Below are 25,704 nucleotides of genomic sequence, written 5' to 3'. Positions count from 1 at the left end.
ATCAATTCTTCCTGGGAATTCTTCCAAAGCAAACTGATCTCTCTCATGCACAGATTTATCCCATCTCGCCTTCAATTGTCTTACCCTTCCTCCCGTCCATGGTACACTGAATCTTGTGGTGAGGCAGTTGCCCTGAAACAACTTGCCTTTGCCTCTTGGAAGGCTAATCCAACTGAAGGAAATCTCAGTTCCTTCCACCAAGCTCGGAACAAGTGTGTGTCTACCCTCAGGAGTGCCAGGAAGCACTATCTCTCCTCACTCAAGAATGAACTCTCAAACCTGTCTCCTTCCTCCAAATCCTGGTGGCGTCTGGTCAAATCCATTTCTGGTGTTTGTTCCCCCTCCATCCCCTCCCTTACCTCAAATGGCCACACAGTTGACATCGCACGTGACAAAGCCGAATGCCTCAACTCTGTGTTCGCCTCGAAATCCTTAGTCCCAAACCCATCTCTCTCTGTTCCCACCTTTCCCAGTCGAACCCAACTGCTCCTGGACTCTGTGTCCTTCTCTCCTGACAAGGTGGAGGAGTTTTTGTCAAACCTCGACTCTGATTCTGCAACTGGACCAGACGGCATCAGCCCACGGGTCTTAAAATCCTGCTCTGCCGCTCTATCTCACCCTCTCTCTGGTCTTTTCACCCTATCTTTTGCTCAAGGTCATCTGCCAGCATCCTGGAAATCAGCTAACATTACCGCTTTACACAAAAAAGGTGCAAAAACAGATCCTTGCAACTACAGACCAATCAGCCTGCTCCCAATTATCAGCAAAGTCATGGAATCCATCATTGCTTCAGATATGAAATCTTTCCTCTTCTCCAATGGCTTGATCTCTGATCATCAATTTGGTTTCAGACCAGGTCACTCTACTCTGGACATGCTGCTTCTGCTGTCTCAACAATGGATGGAGGTCCTCAATGCCAAACAGGAAATCAGAGCTGTCTCCCTTGACATATCAAGGGCCTTTGATACGGTCTGGCACCCAGCTCTGCTCACCAAACTCTCCTCCTATGGTATCCATGGAAATCTCCATGCATGGCTTGTGGACTTCCTCTCTGGTCGTAGTCAACGTGTGGCCCTGAATGGATTTCTCTCATCTCCCCTTCCTGTTCAGGCTGGAGTTCCCTAAGGAAGTGTGCTGGGCCCTGTGCTTTTTCTGGTCTTTATCAATGATCTCTCTGACTCTCTGGAAAATCCTCTCTATCTCTTTGCTGATGACTCCACTCTCTGCCGCTCCATTCCTCTTCCCTCAGATCGGCAGTCTGCAGCCTCCTCACTCTCTGAAGACCTGGACAAAATCACAGACTGGTCAAACAAGTGGAACATGTCTTTCAATCCTGCCAAATCTCACTCTCTTACTATGTCTCTCCGAAAAGATCGACTGGACAACCCTCCCATCTACTTTCTCAACAATCCTCTCCAAGAAGTTCTGTCACTCAAGCTTTTGGGTCTCACTATCTGCCATGATCTTTCTTGGGAAAACCACATTTCCAAGCTGGCCTCCAAAGCCAGTCGCCGACTGGGCATCCTCCGTCGTGCGAAGTCCTTCCTCGGCACACCTGAGCTCCTCACCACTTACAAGGCTTTCATCCGCAGCTCAATGGAATACTGTTCTCCCCTATGGGCTGGTGCTCCTGCCTCACACCTGGCTCGGCTTCACGCTGTTGAATCCAAAGCTTTCAAAATCATTGGAATCTCCCGCGATGAAGCTATCTCTGAGGGCTTTTCACTCACTCACCGCAGGCAGATAGGTGGTCTTTCTGTCTTCTACCGACTCCTCTCCGGCCTTGCTCCCCCAGCTCTCTCTGTGCTCTGTCCCCCAAATATTCCTACAGGTCGCACAAGATCTGCCAGCAACCCTCTGATGGTTAAACTGCCGAAATCTCGGCTCTCTGCTCACCTTCACTCTTTCATTCCTCTTTTCTCCCGCCTGTGGAACAAACTCCCACACTCCCTTCAATCCCTCTCCTCCCTCCAGGTCTTTAAAACAGCTGTTCACCACCATCTCTTATCTTCCCCCATCCATAACCTTGATCTTTTCTACCCCCACTAATTCACCCCAGATCCACCTTGTTTGAAATTCCAACTTATTTCCTGGAAATCCTGGCAGTGTCCATATGTTTATACCTCTCCCACCCCCCCCCCCCCCCCTTCACATGCCTCCCCCCCTTCACATGCCTCCACCCCTTCACATGCCTCCCCCCCAAAGCCCTCTCCCTCCCACAGATCTCTCCATGTCTCCATGTCTCTCGGTCCCTGCTCTCAAATGTTGTGTTTGTGTCCTTCCCCCTCTCTCCCCATCTTGTCTACCGCTCCCGATGTTATTTGTTTTATGTGTCTGTTTGTCTTTCTGTGTGATTAATGTTCGCTCTTTCACGAGCCTCGATCTTGTATACAAAAAAAAAAAAAAAAAAAAAAAAAAAAAACCCACCTGCAGGTATGACTGTTGAGGATCTGACTGCGAAGCAAGCAGCGCTCCTCTGACAGGCGACACCAGCAACGGCACGTGTGAGGGTCTTGCCTGAAGAGATGTCTCTTCCGTTGGGTGCAAGGTGCACACGTCCTAGTCGTCCTATGCACACAGGCATTTTCAACTTTACAGCAATGTCAGAGAGCATCAACTACAGCAGGAGTCCGACTAGTTGTCTCCGTCCTTGTAAACTGTCCAACTTTGTCTTTTGTTGTAGATTTTTTTTAGAACAATTTGCTCATGGAGGCCCTTCTACATATGCCACACGCAGGATCAGGATGATGACATTTGGAGATAGCGGTGTACTTTACATGAATTAAAAAGGCATTAGTTGGCAATGGATATGCCAACGCAATATAAAACCTCATTAAAAGTGAACAATTCATCAAGTAAACACCACTCCATTATCGGGGTTTCAACCTATTAACTGCAGTACCACTAGCAGTTAATGGGGAAGTTATCATCAGATTTCAACATCAGCCATATTAATGTCATACATTTCATCTTATTGATGAAGGCACCGATATCAATGTCTCTTCATGTACATCTTGTTAAACTAATTTAAAAGAAAAAAAAACAGGTGTATTTGAATTCATAACGTAATAACTAGAGAGTTCATAGAACAGGTTACCCCACACAGTGTTCAGGTATATACTTAAATTGAAATAAAATGATTTTTCAGTTCGTTTTTAAAAATTCTGCAAATTTAGCGCTATTGAAGCAATCTTATACACCACATTATTGAGCATGTCCAAGTACAGCTAAACTGGAGGTTTTTGAATGTGACAAGAAGAGGTTCTTTGTGTTCTACAGTGTTCACGTACCGTACATACACTAATTCAATTTAAATAAAACTAGAGCGCAACCGATGGTGCGCCATCACAAATACCGACACTTTCGACTGAAAGCAAAGTTCAAAGATGGCATACAGTTCCACAAGGAATGACCCACTATGAAATGAAAATTTTTTTTTTTTTTTTTTTTTTTACACACACTTATTTAACTTAATCTGAACTTTGTTTGTTTGTCCCATTTAAAATCTTTGAGCCGTTCGTTTTCTAGATTCCATACGTCCTATAGAGCTGAAATTTGGCCCACGGAACTCTTTTTTTGGTACATTTTCATCTATCAAAATGTAATTAAAAACAAAACAAACAAAAAAAAAATTGGTTTAAAACTTAAAGAAATAAAATAAAAGTGTGTAGCCCTAAAACATGTTTTTTTGTTTACTTGTTTCCTGCTTTGACGCCTGTCACATCAGGTCTCCACCCCTTGGGGCATAAATCGGAGGACAAATCCAAAAAATTGTTACATATTTAATGCGTCCCCCAATGATGATACAAAGTTTCATAGGAAAACTAGAACAATGTGACTGTGTCACCAATATGCCTCGCACAGTCCCACAATGGGTAGATGCCATCACTCTGCATATGTATGGGTAGGGGATCACGTTTGTGAAGTTTTGTGTTGATCGAATCAGGTTCGTTTTTCTATCAAAGATGGCTGCCAAATCACGTGACCTATGACATCATCATTTTCAAACTATATGCAACAGTGCTGTTAGCTATTTGTAAAATTTCGCATCGATAGGGTGAACGGTTTCAGAGATATAATTATTTAATATTTTCCTTCAATCCAATATGGCTGCCAAACCATGTGACCTACCATGTCATAAATTTAATATTTCAATACAAATGGGTCATAGATCATGTGCATGCAATTTCAGATTTTTAGGATAAGGAAGAACCACCTTTAGAGGCCATTTTTCCCCACAGAGCAGGGGTTGGCCTTTTTTGGGGCTCAGTGGTCCCCTTTTTGAAGCAATGTTTTATGGCCGGATGCCCTTCAAGCCACCAACCCTGTCAGTCGCCTCTTGCAACACACAGGGAATTACCAGTGAGCTGGTACTCAATTTGCCGACCTTGGAAGGATGACAGACTGAGTCAACCCCCCTGGCGTTAATTCAGCGATCGACCGGGATTCGAACCCAGGATCCTAGGATCCCAAGCCAGCACCCTAACCGCTAAGCCAACAACAGGCTTCATTTTTAGGATAAGGAATTCAATTAAAACATTTTTGGCTGGTATACGACTTCACCTATGATGTCATCATTATCATGCTTTTGGAGTACTTGACCATGTGCCAAGTTTCTAATTTTTCCATTCAGTGGTTCCCAAGAAAGAATTTTTTAATTATCTGCTTTTAATCCAAGATGGTTGCCATACCATGTGACCTATGACGTCAATTATCATCAAGACATTCTGCATGGGTGTCACTCCTACTCTGAAAGTTTTGTCTCAATCAGACATATGGTTGTTGAGAAAAACGAGGTTTAGCCCATGCGGATGTACGGACGGACAACCCAAAAACATAATGTCGGCGGAGGTATAAAAATATTTTAAAATGTGCCCGTAATATTTTGGTTTTTGACCTTCAGACCCTGCCCCAGGTGTCAGGGCCAAAATGACACTGCTCTCGCATCATATTGCCATGTAGTGATCATAACGACCGAGTTTGGTAAATTTCTGCCCATCCGTTTAGGAGATAGCGTGATGGACAGACAGACAGACGGAGCCGATTACAATATCCAATCATGTTTTTCATAAAGCATGGGGATAATAAATATTGTAAACATCATGTAAAAAATGAACTCCAAAAGTTTACAGCCATTTTGCACCATATCTATTACACACCCTACATAACACGTTACATTCGTTATTTGTGCCCGTTTGTGTCCTTTAAAACAGTAAGTTCCCTGTTCGGAATTATTTCAATACTGTAATTGGCAGACAGGCAGACAGACTAAAAAAAATAAAAATTCTCACTACTCTCCGCATATGTGTGATTGGGACGACTTCAGAGCCAAAGTACTGCTAAACTGCAGGTTTGCTTTCCGATTCAGTTCAAAATACAACGTTCAATTGAAATAAGTCGTTGGTCGATCATAAAGTGACGTGGATGGATGAACAGAGAGACGGACAGACATGGCCCAATTGCTTAACCCCGGTTTTCGCTTCACATGCGCACGGTGAAAATAAACTTTTAAGACTTATAGCATCAAGGAAAAAGAGGAAAAGTTAACTAGAGAAGAATAGTTAAAAAAAAAAAAAAAACCCTGAAAAATGTTTGGAACTCGGATACAAGACAGAGTTATCCGGCACCGTGTCATCAAAACCAGGATAGTGCAATCTGGGAAAGAATTATCAAATGGAATGAAGATGTATGAATGTCCCTCAACCGAGTCGTAATGTGATAGTAAATTGAGACACGAGTCTAAGATAAACTAAAACAGTACGATATAACTAAAGATTGGTCTAACCACTCGATTAGATCGTTTAGTAAGAATAAACGTTTATATTTGCGAGTTCCGAGGAAACCAAGTGGTGAATGAGTCGATTACGCGTTCTTAGTGCTGCCTTATTGTCAGCAATCGTTACCGTGCGATGTCCACATAATGCAAGCACTACGCATATTGGTGAATGGATAACTATATTAACCGAGATAAAGGAATGCAATTGATCTTCGAGACTGAGTCACTTTAACCTGTCCTTATCTCACCTGAATAGAGCCACCTTTAGAGGCCATTTTTCCCTGCAGAGGGCACCATGGTCACCTTTTTGAAGCAATGTTTTACAGCCGGATGCCCTTCCTGCCCCCAACCCTGTTAGTCGCCTCTGGCGACACACAGGGAATTATTACCAGTGAACTGGTCCTCAATTTGCCGACCTCGGAAGGATGACAGGCCGAGTCAACCCCCCTGGTGTTAATTCAGCGATCGCCCGGGATTCGAACCCAGGATCCTAGGATCCCAAGCCGCACCCTAACTGCTAAGCCAACACCAGGCTATCCTGAATAAAGCAAGTAATTGCATCCTGGTTGAACGTCCTGGTCAAAAGTACTTGGCATTCGGGTTTCCACTTGGAAATTATAGTGGTTTGTAAGTGTTCACAAATGTTGGCCGTGCCCCATGAGCCATCTTGCCAAATCACATTTGCATGGCCGAAAGATCGAAAACAAAAAGCAATTTTTTGGGATATAATTTGAATGTCAAGCAATAGACCTTCGATCATAACTGACCGACTTCCTGTCTGGATCACGTGAAAAGTTGAATCAAATCCGTCACCAAACTACCATTCTAAACGTCACATGGTCAGATGTAATGGCTTAAGATGGGAATATGGCTGAACGTGAGACATGTGTATCGACAAATGTGTTCCATCAGCGGTGAGAAGATCGCTGGGATTCTGGGGGGGTATAAAGAACAGCATCAAATTGTGACGTGCCAAAGCTTTGAGGATTGCAGGCTTTCAGGAAGAAGGATTTTGAGGATTCCAGGACGAAGATTCGGGACAGAGTTTTTCAATTTCCACAACTCCATTGAATCTGTGCCCAACTATGTACCTCCATCCACAGCTTCAAGTTTGAAGTTTAACACCAACTCATGTCTCCCATTATTCATGACCTTTAACACCGCTGCCTAACCTTCTGTACCTTACCTTTTCTTGCAGGTCACGTTTGCACGTCCGTCAAATATCCACCTGTTCCCTTCTGCCGTTTTCGGAAGGTTAGGTTGCCCTTATCCTCCATCATTTTGCTCCTTTGTCAGCCGGGATTATCTTTTTTAATAGTGTCTGCTTTTGAAAGCCAACTTGAACATGTGCTGCATTTAATGAGCAGCAATGTAAAGGGCTTTTGGGTGTTTCAACTTTGCTATAAATATCACAATCGCAACGCATTTAAGAAATAAGTGAAATCAATTTCACAAATTCTGAATCTTCTCCCATTCACGTTCCAAGACCTCCAAACACTGCACACAGTTCCAATTTGACAGCTAACCACAAGCAGTGAATTGTACTAAGGTACCAGCGCACAATAGCCTGCTCTTTTCAAAAGTCCCCATCGGAATTCTACTGTCCACATACCAAATGCACATGGACAGCCGGCTTTTTGTTCCCATGCGAAGTGTGGCGAGTACCGACATGTCGCTTGCTTGGAATGCAGTTATGAATCTTCCCTGTTCGCATGATCAATAGTGTTTGTCTGAACTGGTGAAAGGGCTTCCCTCTTCCAACTTCAACTTCAACTCCCCCCTCACCACCAACAACCATCCCTTTCTCCCCTCGTGGGGAAAAAAATGCAATTGGTTTGAACTCGTTCAAAAAGATTAATCGCAAAATATTCCATATTTCAAAGACGGAATGGAAGGGGATATTCCGCCTTGAGCAAAATAGCACACTCTTGCTCCAAAAATGTGCAATGAATGAATGAATGAATGAATAATCGTTTTAAGGCCATTTTTCCCCGCTATAGCGTGGGTTAGCCTTGCGGGCTCCATGACAATCATGGTTCCCTGTTTGAGGCAGTGTTTTTATGGCCGGATGCCCTTCCTGACGCCAACCCTTAGTCGCCTCTTACGATGCGCAGGGATACGGTGTACCTATTCTAAATCGGGGTATACACCGGGATCATTCATCCCAGCAAGCTGGTACTCAATTTGCCGACCTCGGAAGGATGACAGGCTGAGTCAACCCCCCTGGTCGTTAATTCAGCGATCGACCGGGATTCAAACTCAGGATCCTAAGATCCCAAGCCGGCACCCTAACCGCTAAGCCAACACCAGTGCAAATTATCAAGTAATATTGCGTGGCAAATCCCATGGTCACGCATGCAAGTGACACTCATTAAAAGCAAGGGGATTATTTAATTTTGCATTCAACACTGAAAGGATTCGAGAAACTGCAACCCGTCTGGAAAACAGGCAATCTTTCTAGATGGTGAGGCCTAACGAGACCAAGCCTGAACCACGTTATTGAATGGGAGCTTAAGTACCACAACAGCAAAAGTTAATCAGGCCTGCAGTCTGTTTCCTGTCTTTACGATAAAATTGACTACAAGGTGAACTTGAGGCTCAAGGTGTCTTAACGAACAGACCATTGGGTGAACCTCCTCAAGAAATGAGACAACATGGCATCTTGTAATGTTTGACAGATGCAGGGGTGTAAACTGAGCTCCACTCTATTACACAAACATGGACATCAAAAGGCTCTACTTGGTAGAGACAAGAAAATAATAAATAGTGCACATCGCAAAAAAAACAATTCTTATTTGGAGCAAAGAATTGAACGGTAACTCCTGCAAATACATGCAGAGAGTGAACCCCCACCCAACCCCCAAAAGGTAACTGACGTTTTGCAAAAACGTCAAACTTCCATGCTTGAAGAGGTACAACAACACCAAGTTGTCCAAATTATAACGTGATGGTATGTAAATGAAACCCCTTAACTTGATGAGGCAGCGCAACGTGCAAATCGAGTCCCATAACAGCAAATGCTGCACAACTTGTTAGCAACAAGCGTCGTCTGCCTCACAAACGCATTGTGTCTGCCCTGCTGATCACCAGTTAGGAAGATGCAGTCAGGAAGGATCAACGAAACAGAAGGAGCAACTCCAACCCGAAATGCGAAATGATGACGACGGTGACGTCATGCACAAATTATGCCCGTAGAGGTTTACGTAACGTTTTTGCACACCCCACATGATAAGAAGCCAACTAGAGCTTGACTTCTATGAGCAGTGTTTGCGAACGCAACAGATGAATGTAAATTGCGAGCGGGATCTTAAACACATGGTGACTTCTTTATGATCTTGAATTGTGCAAAACTTACGACTTCACCGCTTCACTTTTGACTTTGTCCCCGATTCGTTTCTCTCCTTTCCTTCTTCTCGGTCTCTTTTCAGGCCTGCAGGGAAAGATAAAATGACCAGACAGCTCGGTGTTGATTTCTTCAGGGAGAAGCAATGGAGATAAGGAGAGTTTGGAAGGAAGAGATAATGAGAGATAGAACAGCATGGTTGTTGGGCCGATGGTATGTGAAACCCAGCTCATTACAACAGATCAAGAACAGGTATAACAGTTCAAGAACATGTGCAACAGTTCAAGAACATGTATAACAGTTCAAGAAAAGGGAAAACAGTTCAATAATAGGTACAACAGATCAAGAACAGGTATAACAGTTCAAGAACAGGTACAACAGTTCAAGAACATGTATAACAGTTCAAGAAAAGGGAAAACAGTTCAATAATAGGTACAACAGATCAAGAACAGGTATAACAGTTCAAGAACAGGTACAACAGTTCAAGAACATGTATAACAGTTCAAGAAAAGGGAAAACAGTTCAATAATAGGTACAACAGATCAAGAACAGGTATAACAGTTCAAGAACAGGTACAACAGTTCAAGAACAGGTATAACAGTTCAAGAACATGTATAACAGTTCAAGAACAGGTATAACAGTTCAATAATAGGTACAACAGATCAAGAACAGGTATAACAGTTCAAGAACAGGTATAACAGTTCAAGAACATGTATAACAGTTCAAGAACAGGTATAACAGTTCAAGAACATGTATAACAGTTCAAGAAAAGGGAAAACAGTTCAATAATAGGTACAACAGATCAAGAACAGGTATAACAGTTCAAGAACAGGTACAACAGTTCAAGAACAGGTATAACAGTTCAAGAACATGTATAACAGTTCAAGAAAAGGGAAAACAGTTCAATAATAGGTACAACAGATCAAGAACAGGTATAACAGATCAAGAACATGTATAACAGTTCAAGAACAGGTATAACAGTTCAAGAACATGTATAACAGTTCAAGAAAAGGGAAAACAGTTCAATAATAGGTACAACAGATCAAGAACAGGTATAACAGATCAAGAACATGTATAACAGTTCAAGAAAAGGGAAAACAGTTCAATAATAGGTACAACAGTTCAAGAACAGGTATAACAGTTCAAGAACATGTATAACAGTTCAAGAACAGGTATAACAGTTCAAGAACATGTATAACAGTTCAAGAAAAGGGAAAACAGTTCAATAATAGGTACAACAGATCAAGAACATGTATAACAGTTCAAGAACAGGTATAACAGTTCAAGAACAGGTATAACAGTTCAAGAACAGGTACAACAGTTCAAGAACATGTATAACAGTTCAAGAAAAGGGAAAACAGTTCAATAATAGGTACAACAGACCAAGAACAGGTATAACAGTTCAAGAACAGGTACAACAGTTCACGAACAGGTACAACAGTTCAAGAAAAGGGAAAACAGTTCAATAATAGGTACAACAGATCAAGAACAGGTACAACAGTTCAAGAACAGGTACAACAGTTCAAGAACAGGTACAACAGTTCAAGAACAGGTATAACAGTTCAAGAACAGGTACAACAGTTCAAGAACAGGTACAACAGTTCAAGAACAGGTACAACAGTTCAAGAACAGGTATAACAGTTCACGAACAGGTACAACAGTTCAAGAACAGGTATAACAGTTCAAGAACAGGTACAACAGTTCAAGAACAGGTATAACAGTTCAAGAACAGGTATAACAGATCAAGAACATGTATAACAGTTCAAGAAAAGGGAAAACAGTTCAATAATAGGTACAACAGATCAAGAACAGGTACAACAGTTCAAGAACAGGTACAACAGTTCAAGAACAGGTACAACAGTTCAAGAACAGGTATAACAGTTCAAGAACAGGTACAACAGTTCAAGAACAGGTATAACAGTTCAAGAACAGGTACAACAGTTCAAGAACAGGTATAACAGTTCAAGAACAGGTACAACAGTTCAAGAACAGGTATAACAGTTCAAGAACAGGTATAACAGTTCAAGAACAGGTACAACAGTTCAAGAACATGAGGTCAAGTTATTTACAGCTACGTAGGAAAAAAAAATCCATTTTCCAACCATGTTTGAATTTTTTTTTAAACATTATAAAATAATATTCTTGTGGTATAAAATAGTTTATATCGATAGCTATATAGATATCGTCATCATCAAATTTACCAAACTCTTCATCACATGATTGGTGCTACCAAAGCAGTTTTTTGGCAATTCATTCATTACCTCATTCATTACTTCATCAATTAATTAATTCATTACTCTCTGGAAAATCCTCTCTATCACTTTGCTGATGACTCCACTTTCTGCTGCTCCATATCCCAACCCTCAGATCGGTAGCCTGCAGCCTCCTCTCTCTGCAGACCTGGACAATATCACAAACTGGTCAAGTGGAACAGGTCTTTCAATCCTGACAAATCTCACACTCTTACTATGTCTCTCCGAAAAGACCGACTGGACAACCCTCCCATCTACTTTCTGAATAATCCTCTCCAAGAAGTTCTGTCGCTCAAGCTTTTGGGTCTCACCATCTGCCATGATCTTTCTTGGGAAAACCACATTTCCAAGCTGGCCTCCAAAGCCAGTCGCCGACTGGGCATCCTCCGTCGTGCGAAGTCCTTCCTAGGCACCCCTGAGCTCCTCACCACATACAAGGCTTTCATCCACAGCTCAATGGAATACTGCTCTCCCCTCTGGGCTGGTGCTCCTGCCTCACACCTAGCTCGTCTTCACGCTGTTGAAACCAAAGCTTTCAGAATCATTGGAATCTCCCGTGATGAAGCTAACTCCGAGGGCCTTTCACTCACTCACCGCAGGCAGGTTGGTGGTCTCTGTCTTCTACCGACTCCTCTCCGACCTTGCCCCCCCCCCCAGCTCTCTCTGTGCTCTGTCCCCCAAATATTCCTGAAGGTCGCACAAGATCTGCCTGCAACCCTCTTATGGTTAAACTGCCAAAATCTAGACTCTCTGCTCACCTTCACTCCTTCATCCCTCTTTTCTCCCGCCTCTCGAACAAACTCCCCCACTCCCTTCAATCCCACTCCTCCCTCCAGGTCTTTAAAACAGCTGATCACCACCATCTTTTATCTTCCCCCATCCAAAACCTTGATCTTTTCTACCCCCGTTAAAACACCCCAAATCCGCCTCTTTAAATCCCCAACTTCTTTCTTGAAATTCCTAGAAGTGTTCATTTGTTTTATACCATGTACCCCTCCCTCCTCCCCCAGCCCTCCCCCTTCCACAGATCTACCGACGTCCCTGTGCTCTTCTGTTTTTGTGCTTGTGTGCTTCCCTCTCTCCCCCTCTTGTCTCCTACTCCCTTCATTGCATGTTGTATGTGTCTGTGCATGTTTTCATGTTCAATGTGTTACCTCTTACACGAGCCTCGATTCTGTATACAAAAAAAGGTAAAAATAACCTCTGCCACAGAAGGTGGGCAGAGGTTATGTTTTCCCCCTTGTGTGTGTGATTGTGAACAGCATATCTGAAAAAGATGTGAATGGATTCAGATGAAACTTGGTGGACAGGTTGGGTGTGTGATCAGGAAGAATCGATTCAATTTTGGTGAAGATTCGAATCCAGATCCGGAAACGAGAATTTTAAAGTGATTCTTCGCCACTGAGTGAAAGGGCCAAAAACAATACAGAGCACGATATTTCAAAAAGTTGTGAAAGGATTTATAACTAAACTTGGTGGATGAGTTGGTTTGGTCACAAGAACAAGCCGATTCGATTTTGGTTCAGGCCCGAATCCAGATCTGGCCCATCGGTGGAATATAAAACGTAAACTGTTCAGCCTGGCGGAGGTGTGCGCTCTACCGAGTGCCGTGCTACTTTCTTTCTGCATCCACCCTGAAGCTCGATTTCTTTTTAGTCCACTTCATCCTTTGGTAAGGTGTATGTGCTTCCACGAGAGGTTTTCAGAATACACAGCAGTACTATTACTTTAAACAAATTTCAATAGAGAGGGTGGGAGGTGTTCTTACGTTTTGTTTGCAATCGCCTTTTGTCTGTAATGACAAGGGTTTGGGGAGGAATTATTAAACAAGAAGCAATGCAGTAATCCACCAACAACACCCTTACAGAACAAACAATGCATCCAAAAAGTCCGCACAGCAACGTTTTACCGGATTTAAAAAAAGAAGATGAAACAAAATGAAACATGAGACACATTGTTAAACAGGTGGTTTTAATCATGTTTTGACAGATTCACTCTAGTACCACACCTGTGACAGATTCACTCTACTCTCATCGTGGTATTACTCCATAGCAAAGTACCACACCTCAAATCCTGCTCTGCTGAATCAGCGTTTCCCCTTTGTCTTTCAAACGAGTTATTTATTGGGACGATAGGTTTTACCAAATGACAGTTGACAAGGTATGTTACCTGCCAAGGGAAGCTAATATTTAGGCATTATCTGGCCAATTGGCAGAGCAAGAGAGGAAGAACACATACACCCACACACACACACACACACACACACACACACACACACACACAAACACACACACACACACACACACACACACACACACACACACACACACACACACTAATAGATTTGTCTGTGCATCTCTGTATGTTGGCATTCTTTCAGACATGTCCGAACACATGTTTATCAAACTTCCGGAGGTTCATCAATGAGTGCCGGGGAGTGTTTTAGAGACTATCAACTGAACATTGACAATGTATGTTGACAAATTGATTTTTCCCCCATTTTTTGTGTGGGCCTAAAACACTTTAGGGCGCTCACGGATGAACCTTCTTGTTTTCTTCTTTTTTTTCCCCCAATGAAAAAAAAAAAAAAAAAATAAATAAATAAATAAATAAATAAACTTGCCTAAAATTTAGGCAAAACCTTTTCTGAAAATTTTGCTAAAAAAAGTTGGATTCTTTATTTTAATTTTATAATCACTCTATAGTGCCTAAGCTTCTGTAGCTATGTGAAAGGCATTGTCCTGTCCATAGCGATTAAAATCAGCCTTGGATGAATAGCCGAACCAGCTTTATTACTCCTGAGGCAAGCAGCCGAATGTATGGTGGTTATTTTTACATGTGCAGGAATGACGGGATGTGAAACATTTATCTTACAAAACACACAGGCTTATTCCCGAACCCACAAAACATGCAAACACGACCAAGAAAATTCAACAATAATGATTTTAATGTAAAAAATGAAGGAATGAAAATATCGAAATAAAGGCTGAGGTAAATTTATTTCCTAACTGAGGTACCTCAACGGTCTCGAACACGCACACAGGGAAAAGTTAATGGAAATAAAAAGAAATCCCCTTTCAGGACATAGCTGGTCCTAATAGGTCCTTTTAGGAGCTTGGCGGCTGTTGAAGCTCAATGTAGCCAATCGCGCGGGGAGCGCTCCAAAAATGGCGACGGCCTGAAAGCGACTCGCACTTTCGGCTCCACATGCAGGAGGCGAGTCCCGAAGACGATATCCCTCTCCAGTTGTGGCAATGCAGTCAAAACCGACAAATGCATAAAAACAGGTAGCTGCTCCTTGAAGGACACCGTGAACTCAAAAGGCAAAAAGCCCCCAACGTTTTCACTGAAATCGCACCAACACAACCAAGAAAAAATGCCCGAGCAAGATCGAGAGACTCCTCCTCTTCACTCCTGAGAGTCAATTGTATCGTTCGCCTCTTATTTTGCACCGCCCACGTCCCACAGTCGAATCACGTCCCACGGGGCGTGGCCTCATGGGCCCTTCTTGACCGCCCATTTCTCCGCCTCTCGTAGGCGGGCTTTCGCCCAATAGGTCCTTTGGGTGGGGCTTAGTCCAGGAACCTGTTTGCTTGCAGTTGGCCATTGTTGTTGATTAAAAGAGATTTTGCATGGCCGGCCTTGTCAGCAAAAACGTGAGGGGAAAATTACAGAGGGAAAGCACGCACTGGGGAAATTGTTCCTTAATCCCTGCAACTAATTAGCACTGCTTCACCCCCCATATGAAAACATTTAAACTACCTTAAGTTACAGTTTCCATACTTAAGTACATCGAGATTTCTCATATACGTCACATGGCCCAAGCTACATCCAATACAGTTCTACCTTTCCTATGGGATCTTTTTACCTACCCCCCACAAACGTAACAGTATTATTAAATGATCCCATTCCTTAGTAGGTGTTGTGAAGTGTTTTCGCCCCAACAAAATCTGATTTCTTCAAAATGCCAATAGGATTAGACAAGGAGACCAGATTGATGATCAGAGGTTGAATGAATCCATAATCAAAGTCAAATCATTACAGTTGTCTGATCGTTTTCAGGAAGGCATCTCAGTTGCTTTCATCGTCACACTTTCCTCCTCTATCTTCATAGCAACATAGGTTGAGGACCCAGACTTCAGACAATAATCAAAGTGATCTGTTTTGACATACACTACTCACAATAAGTTAGGGATATTGGCAGGTTCTTCGGTGTGGTTGATTTTGTGTATTAATTATTTTGAAAAAAGTTGTTGGTCCTAATTCTATGGTTATTAATGAGTGTGAAAAAACACAGCATTCTTGATTTCAATACCATAACCCTAACCCCTATAAAAACAAATAAACTCACTCCCACAATATCCCTAACTTATTGTGAGTAGTGTATCTTGTGGTGGTATTGACACATTCTCCCACCTATTCCTGATTGCTCACCTCTCTGTCTGTGCCATTCAATGGCCTCTCCACATCTGTTTAATATAATAAATTACATAAATGCATAAATTTAAAAAACAGGTGGTTATTATAAATAAAGGGGATACATTAGAAATCAAAAGAGGTGCTTTAACACTGTATCGGAATTTAGTGAAGCCCATCTGGCATATTGTGTTCAGTTTTAGTCACCACAATTCAGGAAGGACATAGCTGCCATAGAGAAGGTTCAATGCATGGCTACGAGATTGATTCCAGGCCTAGCTAGTCAAGGGATACTAGATTGATTCCGGGCCGACCTAGAATCAGCTATGAGGAGCGGCTGCAGGAGACAGGGCTTTATCTTCTACTATATAAGAGAGCCGTTGGTCTGTCTGTCTGTCTGTCTGTGTGCATCGCCATTTTTCTAAGAGATGGCTGAACAGATCTACGTCAAACTTTCAGAGGTTCATCAGTGAGTGCCTGGGAGTGCTTTAGGTTAAAAAAATATATATATATATTTGAAAAAAAAAACAAAGTTCTTTTTTTGGATTTAAAAAAAATCTCTCTATAGTGCCGAAGCCTTTTTGATTAATGACACTTATAATTATATACAAGTACACATTCACATATATAAATACAAAACACAAACATTTGAACACAAAAAATCAAACAATTCTGGAAGTGTACGAAGTTGGTATCAAAGCTTCTTCTTCTTCCTGAAAGTCATCATACTCTCAGAAACGTGATGAACGGCACATTCAGAGCATATATTCAACAAAAAGGTGAAATGATGATTTGACATTTGTGATGGATTCTGATTTGGATGTAATTGCTTTTCCATTATATTTGCCCTAATTTCAAATATGTTAATGTTTCTTTTTTGCTTGAGCAACGCTGGGTACTCCAGTTATAAATGCTTATATACTTTACTCAGTGTACAAATACAAATACAACTTTGCCTGGGGGGTAACATAGGCTATGTGGCCATGGCCTCATTCTGGGATGTGGGGGACCAGGAGAGGAGCGTAAATTCTCTATGTAAATATGTACGGTGTAGCGCCACCTGGTGATGGTGGCAGAGGGTATTACAACTTCCTTTTTTACCTGGGCAACACTGAGGTTAAAGCACTCTTTGCACGGGTTAATTTTTCCTCCTTCCCTTCGCCCCTCTCCCAAAACAGAGGAACCGTGTCAAAGACCCCTCCCCTTCCCCCCCAAAAAGATGTATATGTAGTATGTCTTTTCCCTCCCACTCCCTTCCCCACCCCACGCCCTTTCACTCACCCCACTCCCTTCCTCAACCCTCCCTCCCTCACCCGGCAATACCGGGTACTCCTGCTAATACATTACAAATGATGTGGTTACGAGGTGATCTGGTCGAGATGTTTAACATAATGAAGGGTAGAGACAAAATAAGTGCAAACGAGTTCTTCATCAGAATAGACAGTGATAGGACCAGGCGCCATAGTAAAGAAGAGAAGACAATAAAGAAGATAAGAGTTAAGATGGTAGTCAGGCGGGGTCTTTTACTCAGAGTAATTAATGCACTCAGAGTAATCCCTGGAAAGGTCGTGGCAGCGGAAACAGGAGATGAGTTTAAATTGTAATTAGACAGGTATCTCGAAGCATTGAAGATAGAAGGGTATTGGAATATTGGTGGGACTTTTAAGTAGCTTTAGCATAGATCAGGGTGGTTGTGTACATCGGTGCGGAGTGTGATGTCTGTGAACAGTGGCGTAGTGATGGGGGGTAGAGGGGGGCGGAGGGGGCAACCGTACCAGGACCAGTCGTGCAGTGGATTGTTGCCATTGCACTTTTGCACCTTCAACGAACCGTTTTCATGCTCCATTTGGTTGTATTGTATATAAATTATTGTACAACAAACTCGTGAGATCACGAGAGCAACTTTCAGAACCACGTTTTACAGTTTAAACTCGTTGATGTTTACAAACAATGTGTCAGGTTGATGTTTACAAACTCCTTTCCATCCGAATTCACTTTTTTCGTAATTCCTATTTCTATCACCTCGCACAGATGTCCGTGAAGTTAGCACCCTCTACCTTCTACCTTTTACCCGATTCAAAGTTAGGGTTGTTGGTTGTACCATTACAAAAATGGAGGGAGGGGTGGTGTTGTGGATTTCTTTGTACAAAAGGCGGATGCGAATGCGTAAATAGGGTAAATTATGGACGATGGTAATCCGATAATGGTTCGAATCCTGTAAAGGCCTGAGAAACATAATGTAAGAAGCGAATAGGGCAATGGTTCGAATAATGGACTGAATCGGGTAAAATAAAATCGAATCCGGTAAACGTTTGAATCGGTTAAAGGTTCAAATTCACCGGTAATTCACCACAGATCAACTTTTTTGAAATACCGACTTCTTTCCTGGAAGTCCTAGCAGTGTCCATGTGTTTTATACCTCACCCACCCTCACCCCCTTCCCATGCCTCCTCCCCCCAAGCCCTTTCCCTCCCACAGATCTCCCGATGTCCCTGTTCTCTGCTGTTTACTTGTGTGCTTCCCTCTCTCTCCCCATCTTATCTCCCGCTCCCTTTATTGTATGTTTTGTGTGTCCGTTTTTTTTTTGTGTGATTAATGCTGGCTCTTAAACGAGCCTCGATCTTGTATACAAAAAAAAAATCATCTCTTGATGTTATAGTTCAGATCTCTGCTAATTTGGGGGGACCCCACTGGGAGACCCCTGATCCCCTGGGAAGCCGCCTGATCCGAAATTGAAACTTTCAATATGGAGCAATCCTGCGGACCATCAAGTAGAAGGCCTGCATCGAGTTTCAGAGCAATCGGTTGTAAATAAGGGACGATTAGGGATCCGACGTTTGGGGGGGGGGGGGAGGGGGAAGGGTAACCCTCCCTGGGAGCCACCATGATTTGAAATCGAAAAATCGAAGGCAAAAAGTTAACAGACGACCAGACAGACAGACGGACATCACGACCCATTTTATAAGGTCATCTCTTCGAAATCGAGATGAGATGACCTAAAAACGTTTAAAATGAAAGTAAATATATTTCCCCATTTTTATCTTAGCACCCTTGGGATATCCTTGAGTGTGCCCTATTCCTCTCTTTATTCCCCCAATAAAATTACATCGTTTTGACCGATATATTTGGTCTGGTATTGGTGTGGCGCAGGCATGATGGACCGAATGGCCTCCTCTTGCATCTCGGTTCCTTGTTATTCCTTGTTATAATTTGTTTACACACAAATAGCTTCGACCAATCTTGATAGCATCGTCCCCTTTCCCCTGTGGAGGCCAGTTTCTCACAAAACAGTATTTTGGAACCACTCCGAAATTCATGAATATATACATCAATGATAAACACCATATACAGTCGTGGCCAAAAATATTGGCACCCTTGCACTTTTTTCAAATAATGCACCATTTCTTACAGAAAATTGTTCAAATTAAAAACATATTTTGGTATCCACAAATGTATATCTTTGGTTTGCAGTGGAACAAAACAAAAAAGATGAAAAAATACTAAATCTTAGGTTATTCCACAGAGAAATCCTAAAATGGCCTGGACAATATTATTGGCACCTTTTAGAAGTGGTTATAAATAATTAGATTTCAAGCAGGTGATTCTCCTTTACTTTGAAAATGAACTCACCTATGGTGAGTTACAGGTGCCTGCAATATAAAAATCACTCATTCAACCAGTTTGAATGGTGTTGGGCTAGCGGCTAGGGTGCCGGCTTAGGATCCTAGGATCCTGGGTTCGAATCCCGGTCGATCGCTGAATTAACGCCAGGGGGGTTGACTCAGCCTGTCATCCTTCCGAGGTCGGCTAATTGAGTACCAGTTCACTGGTAATTCCCTGTTTGTCGTTAAAAGGTGGCAAAAATGGTTGGCGTCAGGAAGGGCATCCGGCCGTAAAACATCGCTTCAAAAAGGGGACCAAAAAACAACAACAACCACGGTTCCCGAAAAAGGCCAACCCCCGCTTTGCGGGGAAAAATGGCCTCTAAAGGTGGTTTTTTTTTTTTAACCAGTTTGAATGGAGAAAAGGACTCATTCTGCTGTTTTGTGTCACTGTGTGTACCACAATGAGAATGGAGAAAATAAAGAAAACCAGAGAATTGTCTGAGGAGGTCAGACACAAGATTGTAGCCAAGCATGGACAATCTCAATGCTACAAGTCCATCTACAGAGACCTTGATGTTCCTCTGTCCACCGTACGCAATGTTATCAGGAAATTTAAGGCCCATGGCCCTGTATCCAACCTCCCTGGACATGGCCGCAAGAGAAAACTTGATCGAAGATTGCAGCAAAGGATTGTGGAGAAAGTGCCTCGATCAACTGACAAACCGACACAAGGTACGACAGTTTCAACCCGCACCATCCATCGCCGACTCAATGAAAGGGGGTTCTATGGTAAGAGACCCAGGAGGACCCCACTGCTGAGAAAGCCTGATGGAGTTTTCCAAAACACACCTGAACAAGCCAAAATCCTTCTGGGAGAATGTCCTGTGGACAGATGAGACCAACTTAGAGCTTTTTAGTAAAGCACATCATCTCTATGTTTACAGAAAACAAAATGAAACCTTCAAAGAAAAGAACACCTTCCCTACAGTCAAACATGGAGGAGGTTCAGTGATATTTTGGGGTTGCTGTGCTGCCTTTGGCACTGGGTGCCTTGAATGTGTGCATGGCATCATGAAATCAGGAGATTACCAAGGAATTTTGGAGTGCAATGTTGAACCCAGTGTCAGAAAGTTGGGTCTCCGTCGAAGGTCATGGGTCTTGCAGCAGGACAATGACCCCAAACACTTCAAAAATAACCCAGGAATGGTTCTAGAGAAAACCCTGGACTGTTCTGAAGAGGCCAGCAATGAGTCCAGATCTAAATCCCATTGAACACCTGTGGGGAGATCTGAAAACAGCAGGGAGAAGGCACCCTTCAAATCTGGGAGAACTGGAGCAGTTCGCACAAGAGTGGGCCAAACTGCCAGTAGAGAGGTGTAGGTAACTCATTCATGGCTAGAGGAAGCGCTTGACTGCAGTTATTTTGTCAAAAGTCTGTGCTACCAAATATTACGTCGAGGGTGTCAATAACTTTGTCAATGCCATTTCTTTTTATTTTCTGATTTAAAAGGATATATTAAGTTCTGAATCAAAAACAACGGTTCTGTAATATTAACAGTGAAATAAAGAATTGTGGATACCAAATACTTTTGTCAATTTCAACTTATTTTTCGAGAAAATTGTGAGTTATTTGAAAAAAGTGCAAGGGTGCCATTGTTTTTGGCCACAACTGTATGAGTGTGATCCAAATTTGGCCTGGCCTTTTTTCTATTTATTTTCTAACATTGATGTAAGGCTCATGGAGAGGCTTGTACATAAATCACAAGGAGAAAGGCATTAGTAGACATTGGAGTACATCAACACGAATTACAAGAACATCAGTCGACAATGGACAAATACAATTTGTATATGGGAATTGAACTACAGGTTCCCTGCATCACGAGCCAGATGGGAACAGAAAACAGGCCAATCCAGAGCATACATGTTTCTAGTACAAAGGAAAATACAGACAAAACATTTGAACCACCCATATATCTCATCATTACCCCACGCACGCAAAGCGGAAACGCGGTGACAGAATTGGTTCATTTCTGTCCGTCTATCCACAGACATCAGTTTATGATACAGGAATAACAACTTATTTAAATTTAATGTTATATTTTGAACACAAATCGGAATATGCATTGGAAAACAAACCTGCTGTTTAACAGTACTTTATCTCTGAAGTCGTCAGATCGCACATGTGCAGAGAGAAGTGAGATAATATTTCTACTCTCTGCCTGTCTGGCAGTCAAACAAAATTGAAAACCATTCCAAACAGGAAACTTACTGTTTTTAAGGATGTTATAGGACACAAACAACAGGCACCAAGGACTGATGTAACGTGATAGATAGGGCGGTGTAGTAGACACTGCGTCAACGACAGTAAAACAGTGGTAAACTTCCAGAAGTATTTTTTTTTTATACAAGTTTAAAATCCTTATTTTATTAAAATTTAATTAAATGCTTGAATACTGCAGAACACAAATTACCTTCTTTGCACTTACAAGAACCACCAGTTTTGCACGACTTGGACATCTGAAATAATGACCCCAAACACACTTCAAAAAGCACCCAGGAACGGTTTATCTCTGAAGATAAAGCGCTAAACGGCTTCAAACGCACTAAACTTCTGGATTTTTTTTAAACGAGCTTTTAAATCATTCTTTTATTTCATTTTAAGTACACCACATGATCAAATGTATGTGGACACCCGAACATCGCACATCTCATTCCAAAATCATCGGCATTAATATGGAGTTGTTGTCCCATTTGCTGCTATCACAGCCTCCGCTCTTCTGGGAAAGCTTTCCTCTAGATGTTGGAACATTTCTGTGGGGATTTCCTTCCATTCAGCCACAAGAGCATGAGTGAGGCTGGGCACTGATGTTGGGCGATTGGGCCTGGCTCGCAGTCGGTGTTCCAATTCATCCCAAAGGTGTTCGATGGGGTTGAGGTCAGGGCTCTGTGCAGGCCAGTCAAGTTCTTCCACACTGATCTCGACAAACCATTTCTGCATGGACCTCACGTTGTGCATGGGAGAAATGTCATGCTGAAACAGGAAAGGGCCTTCCCCAAACCGTTGCCACAAAGTTGGAAGCACACAATCGTCTAGAATGTCATTGTATGCTGTAGCGTTAAGATTTCCCTTCACTGGAACTAAGGGGCCCAGCCCAAGCCATGAAAAACAGCCCCAGACCATTATTCCTCCTCCACCAAACTTTACATTTGGCACTATGCATTTGGGCAGGTAGAGTTCTCCTGATATCCGCCAAACCCAGATTCGTCCGTCGGACTGCCAGATGGTGAAGCATGATTCATCACTCCAGAGAAAGCGTTTCCACTGCTCCAGAGTCCAATGGCGGCGAGCTTTACACCACTCCAGCCGAAGCTTGGCATTGTGCATGGTGATCTTAGGCTTGTGTGCGGCTGCTCGGCAATGGAAACCCATTTCATGAAGCTCCCAACAAATAGTTGTTGTGCTGACGTTGCTTCCAGAGGCAGTTTGGAACTCGGTAGTGAGCATTGCAACTGAGGACAGACGATTTTTATGCACAACACACTTCAGCACTCGGCGGTCCCATTCTGTGAGCTTGTGTGGCCAACCACTTCGTGGCTGAGCTGTTGTTGCTCCTAGACGTTTCCACTTCACAATACCCGCACTTACAGTTGACTGGGGCAGCTCTAGTGGGGCAGAAATTTGACGAACTGACTTGTTGGAAAGGTGGAATCCTATGATGGTGCCATGTTGAAAGTCACTGAGCTCTTCAGTACGGCCCATTCTACTGCCAATGTTTGTCTATGGAGATCGCATGGCTGTGTGCTTGATTATATATACCTGTCAGCAATGAGTGTGGCTGAAATAGCCGAATCCACTAAGGGGTGTCTGCATACTTTTGGTCATGTAGTATATGTATATTCTTCACAAAAAAAAACAATTAAATACTAACTTTATAAACTGTGGCTTCACAGTTCAGAAATTTATTACTGAATGTTTAGGCAAAGCATGGCTACAGAAGAAAGAAACTCAATCAAGATAATTGAATTGCAACATTTAATGTTCTACAACATGTAGAACCGAGGTTCCTGAAAATCCATGTGTAAATCACGCCTCCTCTGCATACATGTATGCACACAACTTAGGTCGATAACCCTCGATAAATTGACCACTCATGATGTCCAAGTAATTTTAGGAATGGATAGGTGTCGTTAATACAAAATGAGTTGGCACAAGCGACTGGGATGATTTGAAGGGGTACAACTCTGACTGTTGTAGCTTCCCCGTACAATGATCATCTCAGACACGTCATTTATAGGGTAGTGACAAGGTACCGCAAGACTAGATGGTTCACGGAGAGACTTTGTTCAGGTCACAGAAGAGCTACAACTCCTTGTGAGGATCTTTATATTGTCAGCCTTGCTGAAAGGAACGCATTTTAATTTCAATATCAGGTTGAAATTAAAAGGCGTTCCTCACAGAATGACCAGGAAAGATCGAACGACCATCAAGTATGAACTCAGACAGTTGCCAGTGGTACGACATCTAAAAGATCACTGCAGTGCCTCCCATACAGCACCATTTACAGCACCCCATCCGATGGGCAAGCCAACATCACTGGGGGGTGAACCGTTGCAACCATGATCATTTTACAGACAAGTCTAGAAAATTCTGGCTTCAACATGGACAATCAGGATAAAAGAGGCGAGGTGGGAAACGATTTGCCAATGACCTCCACCACCAAAGGTGGACAGAGGTGGTGTTTTCACAACTGTCTGTCGGTCTTTCTGTCTGTCAGCAGGTTATCTGAAGACGTTGTGGGTGGATTTAGAGGAGAGGTAGGGTGTGTTACCAGGACGAATTGACGAGATTTTGGTGAAAATCCAAATCCATATCCGGATGCTATAATTGTAAGTGATTCTTCATCATTGAGAGATATGGCAAAAAACGATATATATTTTTTTTTAGCACAATTTCTCAAAAAGTGTGGACGAGTTATGAAAAACATGATGGAAGAGTTGGTTAGGTGACAAGAATAAGCCGATTAGACTTTGGTTCAGGTCCGGATCTAGACCCGGCCTACCAGTGGATACATAACAAAAACTGTTCAGGTTGGCGGAGGTATGCGCTCTACTGAGTGCAGTTCTAGTTTTGCCATTAGGCAGCACAATCGGTTTGATTGGGGCAGTCTGATAGTATGGCATTCAAGATGGCTGAATAAGTAATCTTGTCATCATTCATAGGGGTGCTTTAACAGGTGTCAGTTACAGAAGGGATCCTTATGTCAATAGTCACCACTCTAGCCCAACGGATGTACATGTCAATGCTACACTTTCGCACCACAACATCATTCATAAGAACTGGCCTGCACAATCTCTGGAATGAACATGTTTGGAGGACATCCTCGAAAGGCATCTTTATGGTCGACAAGTCCATGTACTGCAGTCTCTGGATCAACTGAAAGCGGTACTGGTCGAGGAATGGCAGAACACCCAACAATGAGAGATGGATCGTCTGATTTGGCCAATGAGAAGACGTGCACAAGCATATATCGAGGCCACTGGTGGTCAACCATTTATGGTTGTGCCAATGTCAACTTGTCTGTATTTATTTGCAGACGAGCGTTGTTGCCAATTTGTCCACTCGTTTCACAGCAATGTTATATTTGCATAACAACTTAACTTTGACTTCCACCGACATCATGTTTGTTTGTACAATGCACAGATCAATGTGATGTTCTTCTTTAACCGGAATATGTATAAGCATTTTAATGTACATTCCTCAAACAAAAACTACCAGCCTCAAAAGTTTTAATTTTTAATTTTCTGGAACTGTGTGGCTTCGAGTTGCATCAGTTTGTCAAATTTCAGCCTTCAAACTCACATATATAGCACAAAACCTTTATATCAGTGAGTCAGTGAGTGGTTAGACAGATGTTTGTATATAATTTTAAGGTGCACCACAAAATCCTCAATTTGTACTTTCTCTTCTTTAGATTTTCTGTATTCAATTATAAAATCAAAAGGACATCAAAGAGTTAGCAAAAGCATATTTTGAGAAGCGATTAGATGATGTTTTAGAGGATAAATTTGTTGAAAGTTCAAGACAGGAAATGTACACTCAGTGATATGTATCAATGGTGTTTACCCTCATTAAAACGAGCGCACAGATACAGATCTCGCACAATGAGACAAGGAGAAGGCAGTCGGGATCTAGTAACTGGAGTCGGGATCTAAGCATTGTACATGTGCAGACAATCAAGCATGGGTGCTAAAAATGCTGCCTATTTACCTAATGCCACCCACACCTCTCCATAAATTTTTTTTTTAACATCC

General features: G+C 42.4%; 1 protein-coding gene across 3 annotated transcripts in view; it reads right to left on the bottom strand.

Annotated features, from left to right (window-relative positions):
• LOC137426706 (vascular endothelial growth factor A) overlaps positions 1–25,704 on the bottom strand; it is a 47,274-nt gene that overhangs the window by 2,211 nt on the left and 19,359 nt on the right. For all 3 annotated transcript variants that reach the window (XM_078779107.1, XM_068115497.2, XM_068115500.2), the window contains exons 5-7: positions 13,140–13,163; positions 9,132–9,206; positions 2,428–2,568 (exon numbers count right to left, since the gene is read on the bottom strand). In XM_078779107.1, the coding sequence (XP_078635233.1) occupies positions 2,428–2,568; positions 9,132–9,206; positions 13,140–13,163 (240 nt within the window). The remainder of the gene's footprint in view (positions 1–2,427; positions 2,569–9,131; positions 9,207–13,139; positions 13,164–25,704) is intronic.

The sequence above is a fragment of the Myxine glutinosa genome, chromosome 5, assembly GCF_964187855.1.
Source record: "Myxine glutinosa chromosome 5, kmMyxGlut1.1, whole genome shotgun sequence".
Lineage (NCBI taxonomy): Eukaryota > Metazoa > Chordata > Myxini > Myxiniformes > Myxinidae > Myxine > Myxine glutinosa.
The sequence above is the reverse complement of the archived record's forward strand: the minus strand, read 5'-3'. Positions and strand labels throughout refer to the sequence as shown.